The 21,751-nt window shown below is 41.0% G+C and overlaps 1 protein-coding gene across 4 annotated transcripts in view; it reads left to right on the top strand.

The window, feature by feature from the left end:
- The window catches only part of GOLIM4 (golgi integral membrane protein 4), an 80,617-nt gene that overhangs the window by 29,174 nt on the left and 29,692 nt on the right, over window positions 1-21,751 (top strand). For all 4 annotated transcript variants that reach the window (XM_042999065.1, XM_042999067.1, XM_042999064.1 and 1 more), the window contains exons 2-5: window positions 15,538-15,612; window positions 16,941-16,990; window positions 18,691-18,744; window positions 20,104-20,254. In XM_042999065.1, coding sequence (XP_042854999.1) covers window positions 15,538-15,612; window positions 16,941-16,990; window positions 18,691-18,744; window positions 20,104-20,254 — 330 coding nt within the window. The remainder of the gene's footprint in view (window positions 1-15,537; window positions 15,613-16,940; window positions 16,991-18,690; window positions 18,745-20,103; window positions 20,255-21,751) is intronic.

Genomic DNA, 21,751 nt, shown 5'->3' on the forward strand with positions numbered 1-21,751 from the left:
CAAAGGAACTGCTAACTCTTGCATTCTCCCACCTCTGTCCAGGCTGTTCACCAAATATGCCTGCTGATGTCCCAGTATGAGTAAGAGTTGTTATGGGGGTTAAGAAAAAGTTATTACGGGGAGAGCAAATTGAAAACTATATAAGGCAGGGGAAGAATGAGCGAGCACACTCCTTAGATCCATTTGCAATTAGAATAGCAGTTGTATTTTCCGTACTTTGCTGCTTTTGTTAGTCATTCAGTGTCAGAAAAGGGTAACATGTTTGTATTTTTCATGGCCATACCTATAGAACAGGCGAGTCCCACTTTAGGACACCTTAAGTGTGGCACAGGGTCTTAGCTTGTGTGTAGCTCGTGTATAATAGTTTTCAACTTTTTGACAATCATGGGAGACAGATAAACCTGAAATAGTATTCTTCTGTCAAAAGCCTTTTCCTAAAATCAGAGCCTTTCTCAGCATTCTGCTAAACAGTGTCCTTTGTCTCTTATTTAAATTTAAGATACTGAAACTACACAAAGCCAAGGTGAATTGATTTATGTATTGTTAGTGTCCCTACTCCTCTCCTTTACTGGAAATATGCATAGTTAGTTAGAATTTTAGCATTGGAAGGACCTTGGCCCCTCAACTGTCCAACTGCATTTTATTGCTGAGGAAACAGACTTAGAAAGAATGGTGAGGTTTCTTCATTGTGAGCACAGCACTGGTTAGTGTCAGGCCACGTGGAACTCGGGAATCTTGGCTCAGGCCAGGGCTCTTTTCCCTAAATTATTTGAAAAATCCTCTTTAAGTTCTCTCTTGTCTCCATCTGATTCTATTTGTCAGCCTGTCTCTTTTTTCTTTCTTTCTTTCTTTCTTTCTTTCTTTCTTTCTTTCTTTCTTTCTTTCTTTCTTTCTTTCTTTCTTTCTTTCTTTCTTTCTTTTTTCTTTCAGGAGAATGCACCTTAGTCCTATTTAAGTTATTTTCAGTGGGTTTAATCTGAATTCTAACTATGGTATGAGGTTGAAAAGGAAAATCGGAAGCCTAACTCTAATTAGGAGGCTGATACCATCAAAGGTTTTTTTTTTTTTTTTCTTTTTTTCTTTCAGCATCCAGTCATGCTCCTTTCTACAGATCAGGACTGCTTATTGATTTTTCTGTGCTTTCAAAAGTCCCCGTGTACTTTGTTAATTTCAACAATATAGATATATTGTCTCTACCTTTGATAGAGAAACTCTAGAGGTTGCGGGTGAATCCCCATGCTTCTCTTGGTGCAAGTCGGCTGTATCAAATTTAAAGTTTCTTAAAAGGGGACTCTTGGAAATCTGCCTTGGTAGGTAACCACCAAAGCTTTACGTACACACATTTTATAAAACAGTTGATGTGACGAGTACATTGTTAACATCACCTGCTGCCTTGGATTGGAACATTCGTCTGTCTGCATCAGTTCAGTCACTTAATAATAAACATTGAGCAGGTACCCACTTTGTACCAGACCAAGGCTAGTATGCAGACAGTAAAGAGACCAAAGATCTCATAAGTAGTCTAGAGTGCAGTCTGAGTAGTAAAGCGATATGTAAAGTGATAATAAGACTGTGTAGAGCTCTGCCTAGGGCCCTCTGGGAAGCTAGAGGCGGGGTGGGGGTGGGGTTGGGGGGTAGGCATCCACACCTCCTGGGAAGGCCTCCAGGGATCACGGTGAAGACAGATGCTGGAGTATTGGGTGTCATGTTGCCTGTGACCTTATTTACATGATTCAGGCCAGTATAACAGAAGTATCGCAAGGACTAGTCACCAGAATATGCTTTCACGAAACTGTCTGTATCCTTCTTGCATCATATCATCATTAAAAATCTCTCACTGTCACCCTCAAGCCCACCTGCTAAGTAGCGTGGCCTTTCTTAAAGGATGAAGAAAGGGTAGCATTTTCATTTGGCCTTGGAGGGTCTCACCCAGCCCTCTAGTTTAAGGAATTTTACATCATTTGCAGTGACTAGTGGTTAAAACGTAACCCCCTGCCCCAAGTCAGGCTGTCCCCAAAGTCTCAATGCAGAAGGTATTCCTGTTTAGAGCCATATGTGTTCTTCTTAAGCCATTAGGAAAAGACTCATTTTCCAAATTGGAGGAAAGAAAAGAATTATACTTAATTACATTTTTAACCCAAAGGAAAGCTTAAAAATGAATGTCCAAATGTGAAAAGAGAACTCAGGCTATCATCAAGAATTCCAGTGAACCTGAAGAAGTAGCTGGGAGGCATCTAGTGCTGACTTGGTTCCCACAGTCTCTTATTTGTTTAAGTTCCCTCATTCATAACCATAAGTAGGTAAGCAGGTTTTGGTGGTGAGACTGAAACGTGTCAGGAGGAGTAGGAGTGGCCTTGGGGGATATAGGCTGAGGTTTGCCTCAGTGGGGTTCCTTGTGTTGGTTTTAGACCTGTAAGCGATGGTGAAATAGCTCTTCACAGCAAGAACTTTGTAGCTGCCAGCAGCATGTGTTTCTTAGATTACTCTTTACATTTCTCTTTGCTGTCCGGATATCCCTAGCAAAAATTAACCAGGCCCAGGGGTGTCAGTTAAGCATCTGACCCTTGATTTCGGCTCGAGTCATGATCTCACAGTTCGTGAGATTGCGCCCTGCATCGGGCTCCACACTGAGCAGGGAGCCTGCTTGGGATTCTGTCTCTCTCCCTGTCTCTCTCTCTCTCTCTCTCTCTGTCTGCCCCTCCCTCCCCGAAAATAAACAATTTTAACAGTTTAAGAATTAAGTCCAACATGGGATGCATGATTTGCCCTGCCCCCGGGCTCCTTGGGCCCTGATCCACCTTTCACACGGTAGCCTAAGTCAGAAATATTTGTATCATCCTTGGATCTACTCTCGTGGTGCACTTTGAATCAGTCACTCAGGCATTTTGATTTGATTTCCTTAAATATATTTTGCTTCTGTGCATTCCTCTCTCTCTGTCAATGATTATTGCATATGCTCGAATATTATAAGGCAAGATTCCCTTCATCCTGCAAAATTACCCCTCAGAAAAGAGGGAGTCTTGTTGTATTGGAGTCAGCACAAAGCCTCTGCTATTACTGGGTGCTTTCCCAACTGCTTTATTTTAAACAGCAGAGCACTGTGTGAGGAAGACACATTAGCCCAAAATGACCTCGTTTGATATGGTTAGACATTTATGGAAGGCACCTGACCAAATCTTTTTTTTTTTTAAGAATGAAATAGCACTTAAAATAGTGTGAGTATTTATTCCCAGGAATGTGTCCTCCAATTGTAAATGTAAAATGTTTTTATGAACTTTTTTTTTTTTTACCACCAGCCCCCCAAAAGCTCCCTCGTACATTTGAGTTAGCAATATAGAAAGCATGAATCCGCATGCACCTACGGGGCAGATGAAACCACCTAATTTTATTAAGTATCTGCAGTTTAGGACATTTCTCGCGATAGCATCAGACAGCTTCCACAGATGCTGTATCTCCAGTGAAAATGGGCATGCTTCAGAAAACTCAGAGGACTAAAATTCGGACTTGTGGTGATGTTGACACGGAGGTCAGACACACGTGTGAAGAGTTTGAATCAAAGTGTTTGTAGAGATGCAGATGAAAAAAAAAGTAATTTACCTAAACAGGTTTTGTATTTCACCGTGTCACCAAAATTAGCAAATACCCCCCCCTTATCTAATGTAAACAAGTAGACATTCAGAAAAGTATATGAATCGTAAGCATAGAGCTCAGTGGTTTTTCACCAAGCAGTGTAGGCAGCACACAGACTGAGAACCAGAACATCACCAGCACCAGAAATGCTCCCTCTTGCTCTCTCCCAGTCACTGCCGGCCCGCCTCCCACTGCCATCTGCACACTGCGAACAGCACCCCATCTCCTATCACCACGGATTAGCTTTGCTTGTTTTTGAACTGTTTTCATAAGTAGAATTATTCAGCAAGTACCACTTTACTGCCTGGCTTCTTTCCTCAACGTTATGTTTTGTGAAATTCATCTATGTTCTTACACGTTGTTTGTTCACATTGCTGAGTGATAACTTAATTTTTTTTTTGAACAACTACAACATATTCATTCTACTATAATAGATGTTTGTGTTGTTTCCAGTTTGGGACTATTATGAACAGTGCTGCTCTTCAGACTCTCTTATGTGACTTCTGGTTACTAAATTCAAATATTTGGTTGGGTATGTGCCTCGGCATGGGATTTACGGCCCACGAGGTCTGCCTTTGTCGGCTCTGGCAGACACTGTCGAACTGTTTTCTAAAATGGTTATACTGACTCATATATCCGTCAGCCAAGCAGGGGAGCTGTTTCTCCCACAGTCTTGCCAACCCTTGGTATTTTCTGTTTTTTAAAAGTTTAGCCATTTTGATGGGAGAATAGTGGTGTTGCGTTATGATTTTAATTTGATTTCTGTGATGGTTAATTTAGTTTACTACGTTTTCCCACATTTAATCACTGTTAGAATTTCTTCAAGTGTCTGTTGATATTCTTTTTCACTTCCTACTCCTTTTCACTGCTTTAAAATTTTGTAGGTTCCAGTTGGGAAAAAAAATCAACTTTTTTTTTTTTTTAAGTTTACTTAGAGGGAGCAGGGGAGGAGCAGAGAGAGAGGGCGAGAGAGTATCTCAAGCAGCCTCCATGCTGTCAGCACAGAGCCCCACATGGGGCTCGATCTCATGACTGTGGGATCGTGACCTGAGCTGAAATCAAGAGTCAGACACTTAACTGACTGAGAGCCACCCAGGCGCCCCAAAATTCGACTTTCTTTTTTATTGGATTGTCTTATTGGCATAACTGGAGATCATCTTATATTTGGGCAATATGGTCAATTGTAATGACTCCTAACTAATCCATCAACCTTTATGCTCTCTTGGATTCTCTCTCTTGTGCACCATCCAGAAACGTATTTTTTGTAGCCATGCAGATCTGATCAAGTCAACTGCAACCCTCTCACTCATTCTCTCCCCACCCTGATTACCCACCTTCCTATCATCCCTATATGTTTACAGAACTCCCCCTTTAAGAGCACTGGGGGGAGAAGGTAGAGTGCACTTGCTAAATGTTCAGATTATCACGCATCCTCCCTGGAAATTTTGAATCAGTAGATTAAAGATGGGCCCCAGGAACCTGTGCTACTAACAGGGTTATTCTTATTTTCAGGAAAGTGTGAGGAATACCATAAGCAGATTTTTTTTTTTTTTTTTTTTTTTGCCTCAGTGCTCTTGCACTGAGTTCTTTTCCACTGTCTGTATTTTTCTGTCTTTTCCTCCATCGTTATCTTTCAACATCCACACAGATGTTACCTGTGGGTGTCTATCTTGACTCCTGAAGGCTGAGTAAATCACTCTGTAGTCAATAGATGCTTATTCCAGATCTTCCACACAAACCTATTCCACTTGTGGCCTTCCCCATCTCAGATGATCACACGCATTGGTATTATCTTCAGTATAAATGCAGAATCTGCCACAGCCTGCACATTGGTCCTCTTCTACTGTTCCCTCATGCCTGGATTACTGAAGAACTGGTTTCCCTGCTTGCATCTTGACCCCATGTGGTCAGAGTGATCATTGTTTTAAGATCTAAGCCATCCCTCTATGTTCCTGCCCAAACCCTCCGAAGGGTCCCCGCTTCTTTTGGAGTAATAGCCAGAGTTTTCACTAGGTCCTAGGAGGCCCATCCCAATCTGTCCCCTTCCCCACCTTCATACTTTGGTCTTCCAGCTCACACTCCTCACCTACAGTGACCTCCCTACTTTTCTTAGAACGTCCTGGGTATGCTTGCCCTGTAGGGCTTTCGCATTGCCCATCCCTTATGTCTGGAACATTTCCCCTGGATGTCTGTGGTAGTCATTCTTGCACTTTTTTCAAGTCTTGGCTCAGATATCTTCTCAGTGAGTCCTCAGATTCAGAAGTGTGACCCATCCTCCCCATGCCTCCAGTCCCTTTTACCATGCTCTTCCCTCTCCCCCCATGACACTTAGTAGCTCCTCATCACTTACTTATCTGCCAGAACATGAGCTCCCCAAAGGCAAATATTTTTTACTGTTGTGCTCATAATGTATTCCCTAATATCAGAACAAATGCCTGGCACATAGTAAGTATTCACTGAATACTTGTTTGATGTGTTGAATGAAGTATTCAGGATGCTATAGATATGCCAGCCTTAAATAGTATCTCTTTATAAGCAAGATTTTTATGAACGCTCTTCCAAGATACATTGCATATTTTCACATCTTGAAGTGAAAACGTGACATTGGGAGTTTGGATGAAGAGGGTGTTGCTTATATACTGCTGTGCTGATTGGAAGGAGAAGCCAGTTGTAGGCTGGTGCATCCTGCCCTCCTTGTGGTTATTCTCTGGGATAAAGGCTAATACAAGATAAGAACCTCTTGGGGTTGATTCTTGAGTGCTGGATTTTAGGTTTGTTCCCTCTTTGCTGGAATTAGTGGAAGTGTCCATGGAGGCTGGTTCCCATGAAGAAATCAGATAACTTAGGAAAATGAAATGTCTTTTATGGTTGGTTCAAGCACATGAGTTTTGAAAAGTGTATGTGGGGCGCCTGCGTGGCTCAGTCGGTTGAGCGTCCGACTTCGGCTCAGGTCATGATCTCGCGATTCGTGAGTTCGAGCCCCACGTCGGGCTCTGTGCTGACAGCTCAGAGCCTGGAGCCTGCTTCAGATTCTGTCTGCTTCTCTCTCTGCCCCTTTCCCCCTCATACTCTGTCTCTCTCTGTCTCTCAAAAATGAATAAATGTTAAAAAAAATTTTAGAAAAAAGTTTATGTATAACTGCATAGTCCTATTATAAAACCAGTGTGCTTTTACATATTTTAGCCCATCTAGAGGGCATTCTTCTACATTGTTACATCAGTTTTGGGTGGCCAGAAGCCTCTGTCTCTCTTTTACTCATTCATTATTTCCTGAAACACTGTGATGCTGTCCTGCTAAAATCTGACTGCTTAGCAGAGAAGAATATTACTGTATAGGGTCTATTTTTGTACATCTAAGTTTAGAATAGCTTTTGCTTCTATTACTGTGAGTCCTTAAGTTTCTAATATATATGCATATGTACTTCCACATGTAATTTTTGCTTTGTAGAGTGCAGCATTTTCATGGGACGGGAGGATATTTTTCCTCTCAGCTTACAAAGAGATTCTGTTTAAAAATCTGCTGGCTCAGCAGGTCACTATGCCAGCTCGCCTAACCTTTGGTGAGCTCTAATTGTCTCCTTACTGTTTTACCTGTCCTTGCCTCTCCTCACAGCCCAAATTTATTGATTATAAGCTTTTTATAAGAGTCAGTTCTACACTTTTGTGTTTCCCAAGGTGCCTGGCGTACTGCTGGGCAATAATATAGTAGCTCAGAGTAGCTAAGAGAAGTATCCTTTCATGAGGAGTGAATAGATTTCATCTAATAATAAGAATGATTATTAGTAGCTCACTACTTGAAAGAAGACCTGTATGAAGAAATATATCTTAAGTCAGCTACTTATTTGAAAAAGCCAAATCTCAGATAGTGTCATAAGGGAAAGCCTGGGTATAGTTTTATCCAAAATAGAAAAGGCAGTTAAGCACCATTCAAATCATGGTGAAAATTTTCATTTAAACTACTTCATAAACTGTATGCATTAGCAAACTTAAAAATAGACAGTTGTGTGAGCTATTATAGGAACTGTATTGTGCAGTAAAAAAAGATACTTCAATTGCCATGCAGCAGAAAAATACCTAATCAGACTGTCCTTTTTTCTCTCAGCGCTCTGAAAGTGTCTCTATTCCAGCCTCTATTAGGGCTGTGATTTAACTAATGCTAATCTTATGAGCCTGCACATCAACAGATAAATTTATATTTAATCTCTGTTCTGTTACTTTTCTCTTCTGTGCGATATGCAAGTACTAATGAGCCAACAAATGTGGAAATTTAGTTTAAAAGTGCCAGGACATAAAGGATGGCAGGCAAATGAGCAAAAGTATGAAATATCTTCGAAAGGCACGCATTCATTTAACAACTATTGAATACCACTAGCTATTAGGAACCGGGGTATTGGGACTGAAGTGGTAATGAGAGTTTCAGATATAGAACAGGAGGACTGAGGAGATAGCCAATCCCAGCCTTCAAAGCACATAGAGTTCTTTTTTTGTTGTTCATTTATTCATTCACTCATGCGTGCATTCATTGTCCACTGAATGTTGACAATTCAGTGCGCCAGGGGTACAATAGTGGAATAGAGCAAACCAGAAATTCTTGTCCCGACTAAACTTGTATTCTAGTGGGATAGAAAGGCAATCACTAAGGTAAATAAGTAAAGAAATACTGTAGGGTGTTATGTGCTAAGGAGAAAAATAAAACAGGAATGAAGGCTGGAAGCGTCGAGGGTGGGAAGCAGGTTGCAGTTTTAGATGGGTTGTCCAGGAAAGGACTTGGCGAGAAGGTGTCTTGTTAGTAAAGATCTGCCGGAAATGCAGGAGTCAGTGGTGCAGAGAAGGAGGAGTGGAGGCAACCAGGAAGAGGCCGTACAAGGTGCTGAGGTGAAAGGGTGTCTGGCCTGTTGGAGGAATGAATGACGGAGTGGAGCGGGAGGAACGATCTGGGCCTTGAGGGGGGGGTCGAGTTCCACTCCTAGTGTGATGGGAAGCCACTGAAGGTTTTGCCCCCAGGCCTGGAGTGTGAACGTGTAATTTAGTAAAGGGAGCTAGCCATAGGAAAAGGTTAATTAACAGCTGAATTCAGCTATAAATTGTCAGGCCGACTGGAAAGGTTAAATTGTACTGGAAGATGTAAAACTGGGGTGAGTGAGAAGCAAAAGGTAGACTTAACTGTTCAGGAGTTATGTGTGAGAGATCATAACGGAGTTTCGGAAATGGTGCAGAAGCCGGGGAGACTTTGCCGAAAGAGCCAGGCCGAGACACTGAACGCAGCCACAGGCCTTAGGGGCGGCCTTGCCTACTCCAGGGGGCTGGAGGGAGGATCTAGTGAGATCTTCAAAATGCCACCTTCTTTGTTCCTTTACTTAGTTGTTTTATGTGGGTTGTTTTCTAAGGGGAGCTCCTCTGTTCTTTCTCAGACTCCTTATGAGGTAAAATTCTGAGAGAAGGAAAGACAGATCATTGGAAAACTGTATCTGAAATGTTGTCTTCACGTTAATTACCAAGTCGTTGTTCTCCAGAAGAGAGGGTGGCAAGTGGCCGGCCTCCGCCCCACATCTGGTGAGTTAGAACCGCAACCGAAAACTGTTCTTAAAGGCTGTGATAAATATCTGCTATTTTAGGCCTAAAAACAAAGACAAAACAAATCTCCGAAAGGACTATGTTCTGGGAACTATGGTGATTTCAGTTCATCTTCTTTTCTGTCTCCTCTTGCTATCCTACTTAAAAATCTTCAGCCACAATTCTCAAAGGCACAGGTTTGTTCATTTTCATTTTTATCATCTGCAAAATGAAAAAGGTACTTGCAATTCTTAATGGTTTCACAGGTTGAGTTCTATGACTTTCTTACGGAGCCTCAAGTGTTTTTTTGTTGTTTTTTTTTTAATAAAGACAAAACCTTATGTTACGGGCAAGACTGAAAGCAAAATTCTATGGGCTGTTGCTTCTGCCAAAGAAACATTGCCCTCTCTTGGCTTAAGGTGCTAAAAGACTCAGCGATGCTTTCTAATTTTGGAGTGTTGCCTTTTAATTCTGAATTGGCGCTGTTTGCCCTGAAATGTCATAGATAGGTATTTTGCCCACAAGGGGATGTGCAACAGCTAATTTCTCTTGTGATTTTCAGAGGAAGTCAGAGTTAAAATGGAAAATTGCTGCAGGAAGCTGGCATGATTATAAACTCTTGAGTGCTTGAAAGAGGAATAAAACCTCTTTCCATTCTCAACTGCATGGAAAATATTAAACTCCTTTTCAGGAAGCAGGGGAGATGATGAGTATTATGCGTTTTCATCCTTTCCTCATGGGTTCTTGTGATTCAAATCCTATCCCGGTTGCAGTGCTGTTCTGCCTTAAAAATCTTGAATGCCAAGATTGAATCATTATTTTTATCCTTATTTTTCCTTAAATTTGTCTGGTGCTTTGAGAATACTCATTATGCACCTTTTTTGTCGTGGAGGTTCTGGCAGTATTAGTTCATCTTGACTGATGCCCTTGACTTCAGAGTATAAATAGGAAAATAGAGATAGGTGACAAGGATTGATTAGTGATCCTCCTTCTAAGTGAAACAGTAAACCCATCTAGATAAATCACTAGCTCCAAAGCCTGGAGAACGCATGTTAAAAGAATTAAGGGTAGTGTGGGGTGTATGTGTGTGTCTGTTTAGTTGATAGGGAAATTTTCTAGAGAGCTACAAGGACACAAAGATTCTGTTTTACTTTTCGGTTCTTATTTAAAAAAAAAAGCCTTCTGAGTTTTGGAGCTGTTGGACTGATTACTTACTTTCTGGTTTTTTTAAGGGAAAAAATTTTTTTAAGTAAAAGGGAACTGAGATTAATATTTTATTGCCTTTTCGAGTCCCCCTGCCTGCTGTCTCCGTGTGTGTGTGTGTGTGTGTGTGTGTGTGTGTGTGTGTAAGTACTTCACATTACTAGACTTTAATTGTAGGGTTGAAAGGGCTCAGGGAATCATCTGATTCTTTGGCAGTTTTAAGCCATCACAGATAGGTGAAAAAATATTTTAAAATTTTCTAGCTTTTACTCTGTGCCGGGCAGTGTTCTAAGCACTTGACACAATTTAACTAAGCACTTGGCACAATTTAACTTATTTAACCCTGACATTCACCCAAAAGAGATAGGTGATATCATTATTCCCATACACCGTGTGAGGGTAACTGAAGTACAAAGTTCAGCCACTTGCCCCGTAAGGAATAGATCTGGGATTTGCATCTAGACACCGGAGTCTGTGCTCTCAACCATTACATTACCATCTGCTTCTTTCCCTCTCCCTTTCTTTCTAGAATTTGCAGTTTCAAGGGTTAATTTTCACTCTCATTTTCCCTTACATAATGTGGTTTCCTCAGCATACAGTTTAAGACTCCTTTTGGCTTTGTTTTCCTTTTTCTTTGAACTTGATTAAGAAACAGCACTTCTCCAGCCCCTATCAGTCACTGCGGCTCCCTTCTCTCACCTCCTCCTTGTTGATATTCTCCAACCCTTAAGCCATTTCTGCATTCTTAAGTTATTTTACGTCAGGACCAGAAACTGGTGCTATGATAATGGCTTGACCAGTTCTGAGTAAGATAATATTAATAGTACAATTACCTCATGGTTTGTACATATATTCTCTATCCTTATTTACCACATCTTTTTTTTTTTTTTACTGCATTTGCAAAACCACATTCTTTATGCCTTAGATCTTGCTAATAGTGCTGCCATTTTATTCGTTCATGTACATCTCAGATTTCTGAAGACCTTTGACTTTTGATTGGAATCCACAAACATGTTGGGCTCTTTGTAGACATTTTGTAGCATCTGTTGAGGTTATTTATGAAAGTTTATAACTGTGTATCCTCAGATTTTCTGGCTCTTGAGACAACATGGCTATTAATATGTTGAACGTGTAAATTCCCATTGAGCGTAAAACTGTCAAAGACAGTTGTGTGATTCAGTATGATAAATGGGTACTTCGGACTGGCTGTTGGCACGTTATCTTCCTGATTGCATTGCAGAGAAGAGACTAAAGAATGGAGCATTGTCTCCCACCCTCTCATCCCATCCCCTACACTCCCTGTCTACTTGGTATAATGTAGTGGACCCTCCACTCTTACTGAAGATGAAATAATGCTGATGAGTTTTCTGCTTCCCAGTGCAAAGACAATCATTACCCAATTACCAAGTCCCATATAAGACTGAGTTTGCAAGAGTAAGTTTATGGTGATTGCTGCTATATATGAAGTAAAGAATTTCACAGGATTATAAGTTGTAAATGCAGCTTCCTTCTCTATCATTACCCTTCCATAATAATGTTTAGTATATGGAGTCTGAGAGCCGGAGACAGGTGGTGAGCAGCCCTCTCCTGTGTCTTGTTTACTGTGCTTCTCTGTCTCTTAAGATCATGGGTGTTTCTAGGCTGGAATTGTTCGCCTCTACTAGTCCCGACCTCCTCAGGAGCCCCCTATACCCAGGACCTCCCACTCACCCTGCTGCCACTTAAGTTTCACTGGAACAAGATCTTGACTGCTTTTCCTGTTCCTTTCTTTGAAAGTGACACACATACTTGCTGAAATCATCTATAATATGTCCAATTAGTACACCAAAATTCCATTTTAACTGGCATGTGTATGTTCCTGTGACTCTCTCTACCCAGGACCTGGGAACTTTGGCTGGTGGGTTAGAGGAAAGGAGTGCACTTCCTTCCAGCCGGGGAGCTTAGGTGTTCCTGTGGCATCCTGTTTTTGCCTCTGTGATATCGTGATAGCACTGTAATGTACCTGCGTCCCTGTAAGTTTTTCCCACCTGACTGAGCATGCAGTTTATTTAGGGCTTGGCTTAGTGAGGTCCTATAGTGCTAACCTTTTTTTACCCTGCCTTGTTCTAAACATCATTCCACATGATACTGTTGGTACCAATCCAAGAAACTTCTTGGTTTTAATAGGCTTTTTAGAAGCTGGCAGAGGGACTTATATACCATACAGATTTGTTTGAAAAAAAAAAAAAAATTTCTCAACACTGGACTTGTAGCCAAGCTTTTTTTTTTTTTTTTAAGATTATTTATTTTGAGAGAGAGAGAGAGAACAGGGGAGGGGCAGAGAGAGAGAGGGAGAGAGAGAATCTCAAGCAGTCTCCACACTATCAGCACAGAGCCCAGTGCGGGGCTCGAACTCACGAACCGTGTGTGAGATTGTGACCTGAGCTGAAATCAGTAGTCAGATGGTTAACTGACTGAGCCACCCAGGTGTCCCAAGATTTTTTTTAAGTTATTTTTATTTATCTTTGAGAGAGACAGAGAGAGAGAGAGAGAGAGAGTATGTGTGCATGCAAATGGGGGAGGGGCAGAGAGGGGTAGAGAAGGACTCTCAAGTAGGTTCCATGCTGTCAGTGCAGAGCCTGATGTGGGGCTCAGTCTCACAAACCCTGAGATTGTGACCTGGTCCAAGGTCAAGAGTGAGACATTTAACTGACCGAGCTACCCAGGTGTCCTGCAACCAAGCTTTTTGGAGTACAGCTTCCTTTACCCCAAGTTCATGCCCCTGTGCTTTTGTCCCTGTGATGTCTTCCAGAAGTGCCTTTCTCCCTCGGGGTCCTTTTCTGTCAAACTGCTCTTCATTCTCAAAGCCAGCCAAGAGATCACCTCTTCTCACCTCTGAGAAGTCTTCTCTTACCTTTCTCGCATCCAGAGCTCATCCTTGTCTTTCCTTGGGCTTCAATATATTTTTATTGCGCTAAATGTATTTAGCTCCGTTTTTTGATTTTTTTTATTGTTTATTTATTTTTGAGCGAGCAAAAAAGAGTGTGAGCAGGGGAAGGGGCAGAGAGAGAGGGAGACACAGAATCCGAAGCAGGCTCCAGGCTCCGAGCTGTCAGCACAGAGCCTGAGGCAGGGCTCGAACTCACGAACCGCAAGATCATGACCTATAGCTCTAATTATTTAAAAATTACTGTCTACTAACCTGTCTACTGTGTTAGACTTGAGCTGCTTGTAGCCAGGCCTATGTCTATCTATTCATTTTTCATTTATACTCATGATGTGGTTCCAGTTACATGGTAGGGGCTCAATGGATACAGAGCTGTATTGGATTCCTTTATAAGAATAGCACTGGGGTGGGCGAGGAAGGGTCATCTGGCAGGGAATAGAACTCCAGGCAGAGGAAAAGACTGGAGCAGGGATGGTTGCTATGACTTGTGTGAGGCTGAGGCTGAGGGGCAAGTTGAGATTGGGGCATACACGCTGCCAGGGCATGACGTGATGCCAGTTTGGATGGTGGCAGGAATTCTAGGAGCAGTGCCCAGAGATGGTAGCAGACGTGTGAGTAGAGGTCGGGGCTGTGGTAGTTGCAGAGGGAGAGAAACCTCCTTGGAAGTGGAAGGTTTATATGGGATGACAAGATGAGAGATGCAGTGTGGGGAGGCGGTGGAGGACCCAGGAGGCGATGGGCAAGTTGGAGGGAGGACAGCAGGAGCTGCCAACTGGCAGCCGTGACACTGGGGAAAGGGCGGGAGGGACAGGGCATTCACTTCAAGCGTAAGGGGTTATTATGTCAGGTGTGGGGGAGGGGAGGGGAGTTGCTGTGACCGCGGCACTTTTGGATGTGTCCAATAGTGTCAGGCAGTTGTATGCACTGTACATGGTGAGTCCGTGATTGATGGTGAAATTGTATCTTAGGCAGCCAAGGGAAGCTAGGGACTGGCATGGGAACCAAATAACAGGTTTGGCTTTCCTTGGCAAGGAATGAGATCACATGGGACCATAATGCTGCACAAATAGGATGCAAAGTGTATGTCAGAAATTCAGGTTTTGCCCTTTCCCCCCTTCTTTGCCTGTACAAACCACTCTGCAAGGCTGGCCTTTCTGTCCCAGAAGGAAATCTTAACACAAACTTGGATACTTCTCAACTTCTCTCAGATTAAAAGAAAAAAAAAATTTTTTTTTAGTAACTTTTATCCGGAAACACAGTCTTGGTCTACTAAGTGTTATGTCTGGTCTAGTCCATCTGCATACATTTTATTGTATAAATAAAATACCGACTTTATCATCTTATTCATTCAAAGGTAAAGCTCCTCCCATTCTTCCCGTTTGATGTAGAAGTGAAGCCTGAGGTGGGAAAGAGAGAGTCCTGATGGGCCTCTCCTCCCTCTTTTCCCCTACCACATCTGTTCTTCCTCTCTACTCACCTGGCAATGCTGGCTGCTTCAGAGAAGACTGGGTAGGTAGGGATAATCAAGCACAGGAAAGTCTTACAGCATGGCATCAGTTTGCCATTGGCTTCTCCCCATGGCAGATGTAAACCTGACGTTTATAGGTTCTGTTTAGAGTCCCTGCCCCCTTCATTTCTATGACTCTCCCCTGTGTTTTCCTTGCTGTGGGGGAATACGCCTTCTCTTTTAGGCCAGTGGGGTGCTGAGGTTTCCTTACTGGTCTGGACAGCCTTAGCTCACATTCAGATCACGTGGACTTGCCAGTATTTATGGGATATGTAGGTGGAGAAACCTGAAGTCTTTGGAAGATGCTGTGCTAATACCTAAGAGAGAGGCAGGAGCTAGAAATATACATGTGGGGCTAACAGCTGTGCAAATGGTGGTGAAAGTCAGGAGAGTGGACACCTCTGCCCTGCAAGAGACATGGAACCTCAGAGATTCTTGTATTTGAGAAGCAGGAGAAGGAGCTGGCAAAGAAGGTGGATAGAAGCCTCTCTCAGAGTATTGTTTCTATAAAGGGGCAGGCTGTGCAGAAGTCAGCTCAGAATTATGTGTATTATTGTGTCTGTTTTTTACCCAGAATGTGGAACTTATAAATGCAGTCATTTTTATGTTAATTGTGAAGACCTTAAATTGTTTCCCGCCCCCCCCATTTTGAAAATTGATGTTAATTTTACTTTAGAAGTTCTAATTCTTTGCAGATAAATTTTAACTTTTTTTTTCAGTTGTGTATGAACACAGATCAAGATTAGAGAAATCCTTGCAAAAGGAAAGACTTGAACATAAGAAAGCAAAGGAAGGTAAATATAAAATGCAATTTCTGTTCTGTATTTTTATCAAATTCCTCGTTGACATATCATGTACTTGCTTTACTATCTTTTTGCTAAGAAATTTCTCAGCTAAACCCTAAGTCAGTTTTATGGGTAGACTGAGAAAGTCAAGCAATATGTAATGCATTGTGCAGTTCAATAATTTCTGCTTAAGATTAGGTTCAGAATCTTTCATTCAGTTTATGCCACCTTGAGGTAGTTCATATTATTAGTTACACATACATCAGAAATAAACAGCTTTTCATGTGAATATTACACACATATGTTACTTATACCAGAAACTTCTGTCCATAGATGTACAAGGAGTAACAGCTTGTGTTGTCCAGAATATGACAAATTTTATACATTCGTATACACATACATGCATACATTTAGACATATACATACATTTATAACATAAGAAATTGATCTCATTGCATGATATCTCTTTTTTTGTATGGTGTCTCCTATGTTATGCACATATTTTATTTTAGGCTTTTATTGACATAGCTGATGGGTTCAATTTGAGCAATTAGCATTTAGGACAGGCATTAGGCAATGCTACTGATTTTTATCAGAATTTTTCTAGAAAACATAGGCTTTATACAGCTTGTGGTTTGAATTTATCCCCATTCTTCTTATTTGTTTCCTTATGTTTTGTGAAATCTTATGAGGAAATATAAGTTAGGTATTCTGTCTGATTATGTTGGTATGGAGTAGACGGAGGGAAAATGGGAGGGCAGTATGGGGTAGGATGTTTTACTGACCCTTGGATTAAGCCTGTTGGAAGAATACAAGTTTAACATCATTAAACTGCTTTGATAGGATTTGGATTCTCCTTGTCTTTAAATGCAGAGTGATTTTATAGAGCCATCTAGTGGATAATAAAGCTTTAAGAGCATAAAAGGTGGTTTCCAAGGCTTGATTTCTCTTTTCAAGTCCTGAATGGTTTTAGCATGCCATCTAGTGGATAGCAATAAATCATCTCTTGTCTTTAGGTGTGCCTCATTTTTTTCTTTCTCCTTAATTTCAAGGAGAGTTCATCGCAGAATGCACAATCTAAGACCACTTCTAATTAATTGGTTATCATGTATATTTTGTTTATTCAAGATATATAGCTTTAAAATAAAGATGAAAATTATATGATAGTTATTTTCAATTCTCTCTAAAGCATTAAGAGGCAAAATAAACTGCGTTACTAAGCATGATTGTTTTTAAACCTAAAATATTTTTCACAAGTCTGAGTAAAGTTTGCCTTTGTTTAAAAATTCCATAATGAATTAACTTACACCCTATTTTCTCCATTTTTTATTTTCTAGATTTTCTTGTTTATAAATTAGAAGCACAAGAAACACTAAATAAAGGAAGGGTATGTTTTGGGTTTTTTTCTTAATTATTTTATGAAACTTAAGGAGAGGGAAATATAGCAACAAAATCTTTTACAGTGTTGATCATTAGGACAGTAAGGCTGAAATATATATCTATGTATATATATACGTAATATATGTGAATATATATATCTACGTATATATATATACGTATAGTATATATATAAATATATTTAAATATAAATATATAAATATAATTATATAAACATATAAATATATTTTTGATAAAGTGGGACTAGCCTTAATGTTCAACAATAAATAAAAGATTATTCATTCATTTGTTCATTTGTAGTCCTTTTCTAAGAGAATATATATGTGATGTATATTTTGCTTTGCCTTTGTACAGTGTTACTGTAACTTGCACAGATGTTACTGTGTAACATCTGGCCTAGGGTCAGCATTCAGATACATTTGTGGAAGGAAGGAAGGAATGATAGTGGCATTTAAAATTTTTTTTTTAGTACAAATTCACTGGAGAAAAACAAGCTTTTCTCTTACTGTAAGAAAAACATATAACATTAGTTGAATGAAACATCAGCATTCTGGGGTACTAAAACTGAGAAGAGTCAGGAGGCTGTCAGCTTTCAACTCTTAACTTTTAAAAGGCCCAGCTAAGATTGCGTACTTTCTGTTGTGCATTTCAAAAGAGTTACTCTTACTTTACAAAGAAAGTTCGTTATGAAATAAAGCAATAGAGTAAACTTTAACTTTACAAAGAAAGTACGTTATGAAATGAAGCAATAAAATAAAGCAATAAAGTTTACTCTTTGACTTTACAAAGAAACTGCGTTATGAAATAAAGCAATAAAGTGAAATGATAGAGGAAAAATGCAGTTCATTTTGGAAATTGTAAAAAAAAAAAAAAAAAAGAAAACCAGAAATGGTTGGGAGTGTACTTGTGCCGGAGATGGGGTGCAGCACGTCAGATAGAACAGCACGGGGAGGGAGAATTGTCAGGCATCTTGTGCCCTGGCTGCTTGTGGCTGTCCAGGACTGTGGAAATGTGTGAGGCCCGTGTGTAAAGATGTTCCCCTGGGACACAAATTGTACACTGCTGCAACATGGCTTGGGCTCAGGTTTCAGTCCTGGCTCTGCTACTAAACAAGTGTTTGCCCTCAGCTTGGAGTCCTTATCCTTTCTCGGTTTCTCACTTGTGAAATGGGTAAAATGACACATGGAGAATTCCTTACCCGCGGAAGCCCAGGGAAGGAAAGCACCTTTTCTCTTCCCTTTCTTAAGGCTTGCAGAGACTGTGAGGCCTGGTGCAAGTTGGTTCATCCCCCCATCCCCTCAGAGCACCTGGCGTAGTGTATCAGCCATGCACCATGCACAGTGACTGTGTCTCAGGGCAAGGACCTTGTGCATCTGAGCCTTGGTTCTTCTCAACTGGAGAGGGGAAGGGAAGTAAATCATTTCCAGGGGCCCTGCCAGGGTGCTGTTTTATGACTTCATGTCTTACTGTTTCTTTACTAAAATGTAGCAAACTTTGAGGAACATTGAAACTTCTTCCTGCCGTTAAATAAAGAGATGGCCCCAGAGAAATCCTGGTTAGAGCATAGAATTCATTGTGGCTTATATAAGTGAAATAGATGGAATTGTTCTGTTAAGTGCTTTAAGCCATGTTTAGCAAGAGAGCCAGATTCGTTATCTCTGTGTTAACCATTTTCTTTTCAATTTACAGCAAGATTCCAATAGTAGATACAGTGCGTTGAATGTGCAACATCAGATGTTGAAAGTGAGTAATTTAAAGTTGTTCTTCATGCATGGATGAAAGAACTAAGTAACTTACAAGATCAAGGAAAGCTTATGGAAGGTTGATTTGTGTGGTAATACAGCACATTGTCATTTTTCACTAAAAATGATGTAGAATTGTAATGTCCCCTCATCTTATCACCCAATTATAAACACACACACACACACACACACACACACACACACACACACACACACAACCATTCAGCTTATTACACATTTTTTTTTGGTGAAACAGTGTCTGGTCACCTGATTTTTAATTCTGTTCTTCTCTTTATCCTTTAAGGCTTTTTGTTTGTTTAATTTTTCACAGTGGTCTACCTTAGATATTTTCTTTCATCTTAGGCACGTTGGAGGCAGTAGAATTAAATGTCTCATTCATGTTACTAATATTTAATGTGTCCTTTTACTTGCTACAGGAACACAATTTATATTTAAAGGTTTTCCTTCCTTGATTCTTGGGTAAAACTATTGTGGGTCAAGACGACTTAAGAAAGAGAGAGAGAGAGAGAAAGGGGGGGTGGGGCGGGGGGAAGATTCATTATTTCTGTCAAGCTAGAAGAGAAGACTGGATCTCATGAAGCCTTCTGCACATCAGGAAAACCATGTCACCGTCTCCACCCCTTCCTTCAACCTCCCTCCCTCCCTCCCCGCCTGGCTTTTTCTTTGGTATTGTCTTTCCTTCTGTGTCAGTAGAGTGAGTGCTTTTCATCGAAACCAGAACCTTTCCTGGATCAAGAAAGCAGTGCATGGATTAAAGCAGACCATCCTTTCATTAAGCATATGGAGATTGTAGCATTTACCTAGATTATGATTACAGTGTAGTATTATAACTAGGAGTAAGGTAAATAAGATTTATTACTTCCCCCAAAGGGAAAAATACCACTTTTTTCCCTTTTTCTTTAAATTGAGTTGCCAGGAAGGCTGAAAAGTAAGGAAGGGAAATAAAAAATGTTGCTGAGAAAACATTAGATTGAAAGAGAAAGTCTGGAATCTCTGTGGAGGGATAATTTTTCCATTATCTTTACCTTGTCTCCGTAGCAATTTGAACCCCTGGGAATTTCCCCAAATCCTTCCCCCACCCCCCTTTCCATCTCCCATTGCTGACTTCTGACTTCTTGTTTTACCGATGTTAAAAATTAAAGAGAAAATTATGTTTGGCCATGATCCCAAGCCACTGATCTGAAATGTAAGGGAAATGGAGGGGAACGGCCCAAATTAAAAGCAACCCGAGGAAGACAGAACCTGCTACTTCACCTGTTCTTTTTTCCAGAGAGAAAGGCTATAGACTCTGGGATAATTTAGGGAATACACATCTCTGCTCAAGTTCTCATCTTTGCAGAGTCAACACGAGGAGCTGAAGAAACAGCACAGCGACTTGGAGGAGGAACATCGCAAGCAAGGAGAAGACTTCAGTAGGACGTTTAATGACCATAAGCAGAAATACCTGCAGCTGCAGCAAGAGAAAGAGCAAGAACTTTCTAAGCTAAAAGGTATTTGAAAGTCTAATTAGCCAGTTTATGTGGACATAACTGCTCATATTAATGTTTCTGTAAAACAATAGAATTTTGTTTGTTGTTTTACATGGCGATTGATTCACACTTACCTGTGGTTACTTCTTTTTTTTTTTTTTTTTTAAGTTTATTTATTTTGAGAGAGAAAGAGTGTGAGCCAGGGAGGGGCAGAGAGAGAGGGAGAGAGGATCCCAGGCAGGCTCTGTGCTATCAGTGCAGAGCCTGAAGCAGGGCTCAGTCTCCTGAACTGTGACATCATAACCTGGGCCGGGATCAAGAGTTGGACACTGAGCCACCCAGGTGCCCCCACATGTGGTTACTTCTTCGTAACATTTCACATTTATCTTTATCTCTTTGTGTTTGTTTAGGGAAACAGAATAGAATGGTGATTCTTAATTGTTTTTTTAACGTTTATTTATTTTTGAGAGACAGAGAGAGACAGAGTGTGAGCGGGGGAGGGGCAGAGAGAGAGAGAGAGAGAGAGACAGAATCCGAAGCAGGCTCCAGGCTCTGGGCTCTCAGCACAGAGCCCGATGCGGGACTCAAACTCATGAGCTGTGAGATCATGACCTGAGTTGAAGTTGGACGCTCAACCGACTGAGCCACCCAGGCGCCCTAGAATACTTAGTGGTTCTTGGTGGGGCACGTTGGTTTCATTGGGTAAGACGGTTCTCTTTGTATGTGTATTGCAAGATATTTAGCATCTCTGACCCCTATCCATAAAATGCCAGCTATGCTGCATGGTCATTGTGATGATCCGAATTGCCCCGTGCATTTCCTAGTCTCCAAGGGGCCGAAAAGATTACCTGTTGATTGCTAGCAGTAGCTCTGAAAAGCTCAGGCCCCAGAGTCAGAGGGCCCTGGTGGATTTTGGCCTCTTCGGTTACTAGTTACATGACCATGGACAGGCTGTGTAATCACCACACACCTCATTGCCGTTGTCTGTAGAACTGGGGTATTCATAACAAGTCATCCACCTCCTAGGGTTCATGTGAGGATTAACTGATTTATGTACAGCACCTAGAACAGTTACTGACACACAATCAGCATCAGCATGAGGCATTTTCATACTAATATGAAGCAATATGTATCACGTCTCTGAGTACATGTAAATTCTTAAAAAGGGGAAATATTCTACAATCAGCTCTTCAGATGCTAAATAAGTTTGAAGTGCGAGAGTTGGTGTAAAAAGGCACATGATGCTTGCAAAAACAATGGTGAAATCCAAGGAAGGCCTGTGGCCCAGTTAATTATACTGTACCAAACAATATTTTGATTTTATATAAGATATCATCATAGAGGGAAGCTGAGTGATGGGTACTTTGGACCTCTGTGTACTTTTTTTTTGCAATGTTTTGTCTGTAAGTACTTCAAAATAATAAGTTACAGCAAAAAGGCACATGGGAATTAGGTAGCCATAGAAGCAGTTTACAAGGAGTTCAGGTGGTCTTGAGAGAGGGGCCAGGTGTCAGCAGA

This window comes from Panthera tigris, chromosome C2 (assembly GCF_018350195.1).
Source record: "Panthera tigris isolate Pti1 chromosome C2, P.tigris_Pti1_mat1.1, whole genome shotgun sequence".
NCBI classification, from domain to species: domain Eukaryota; kingdom Metazoa; phylum Chordata; class Mammalia; order Carnivora; family Felidae; genus Panthera; species Panthera tigris.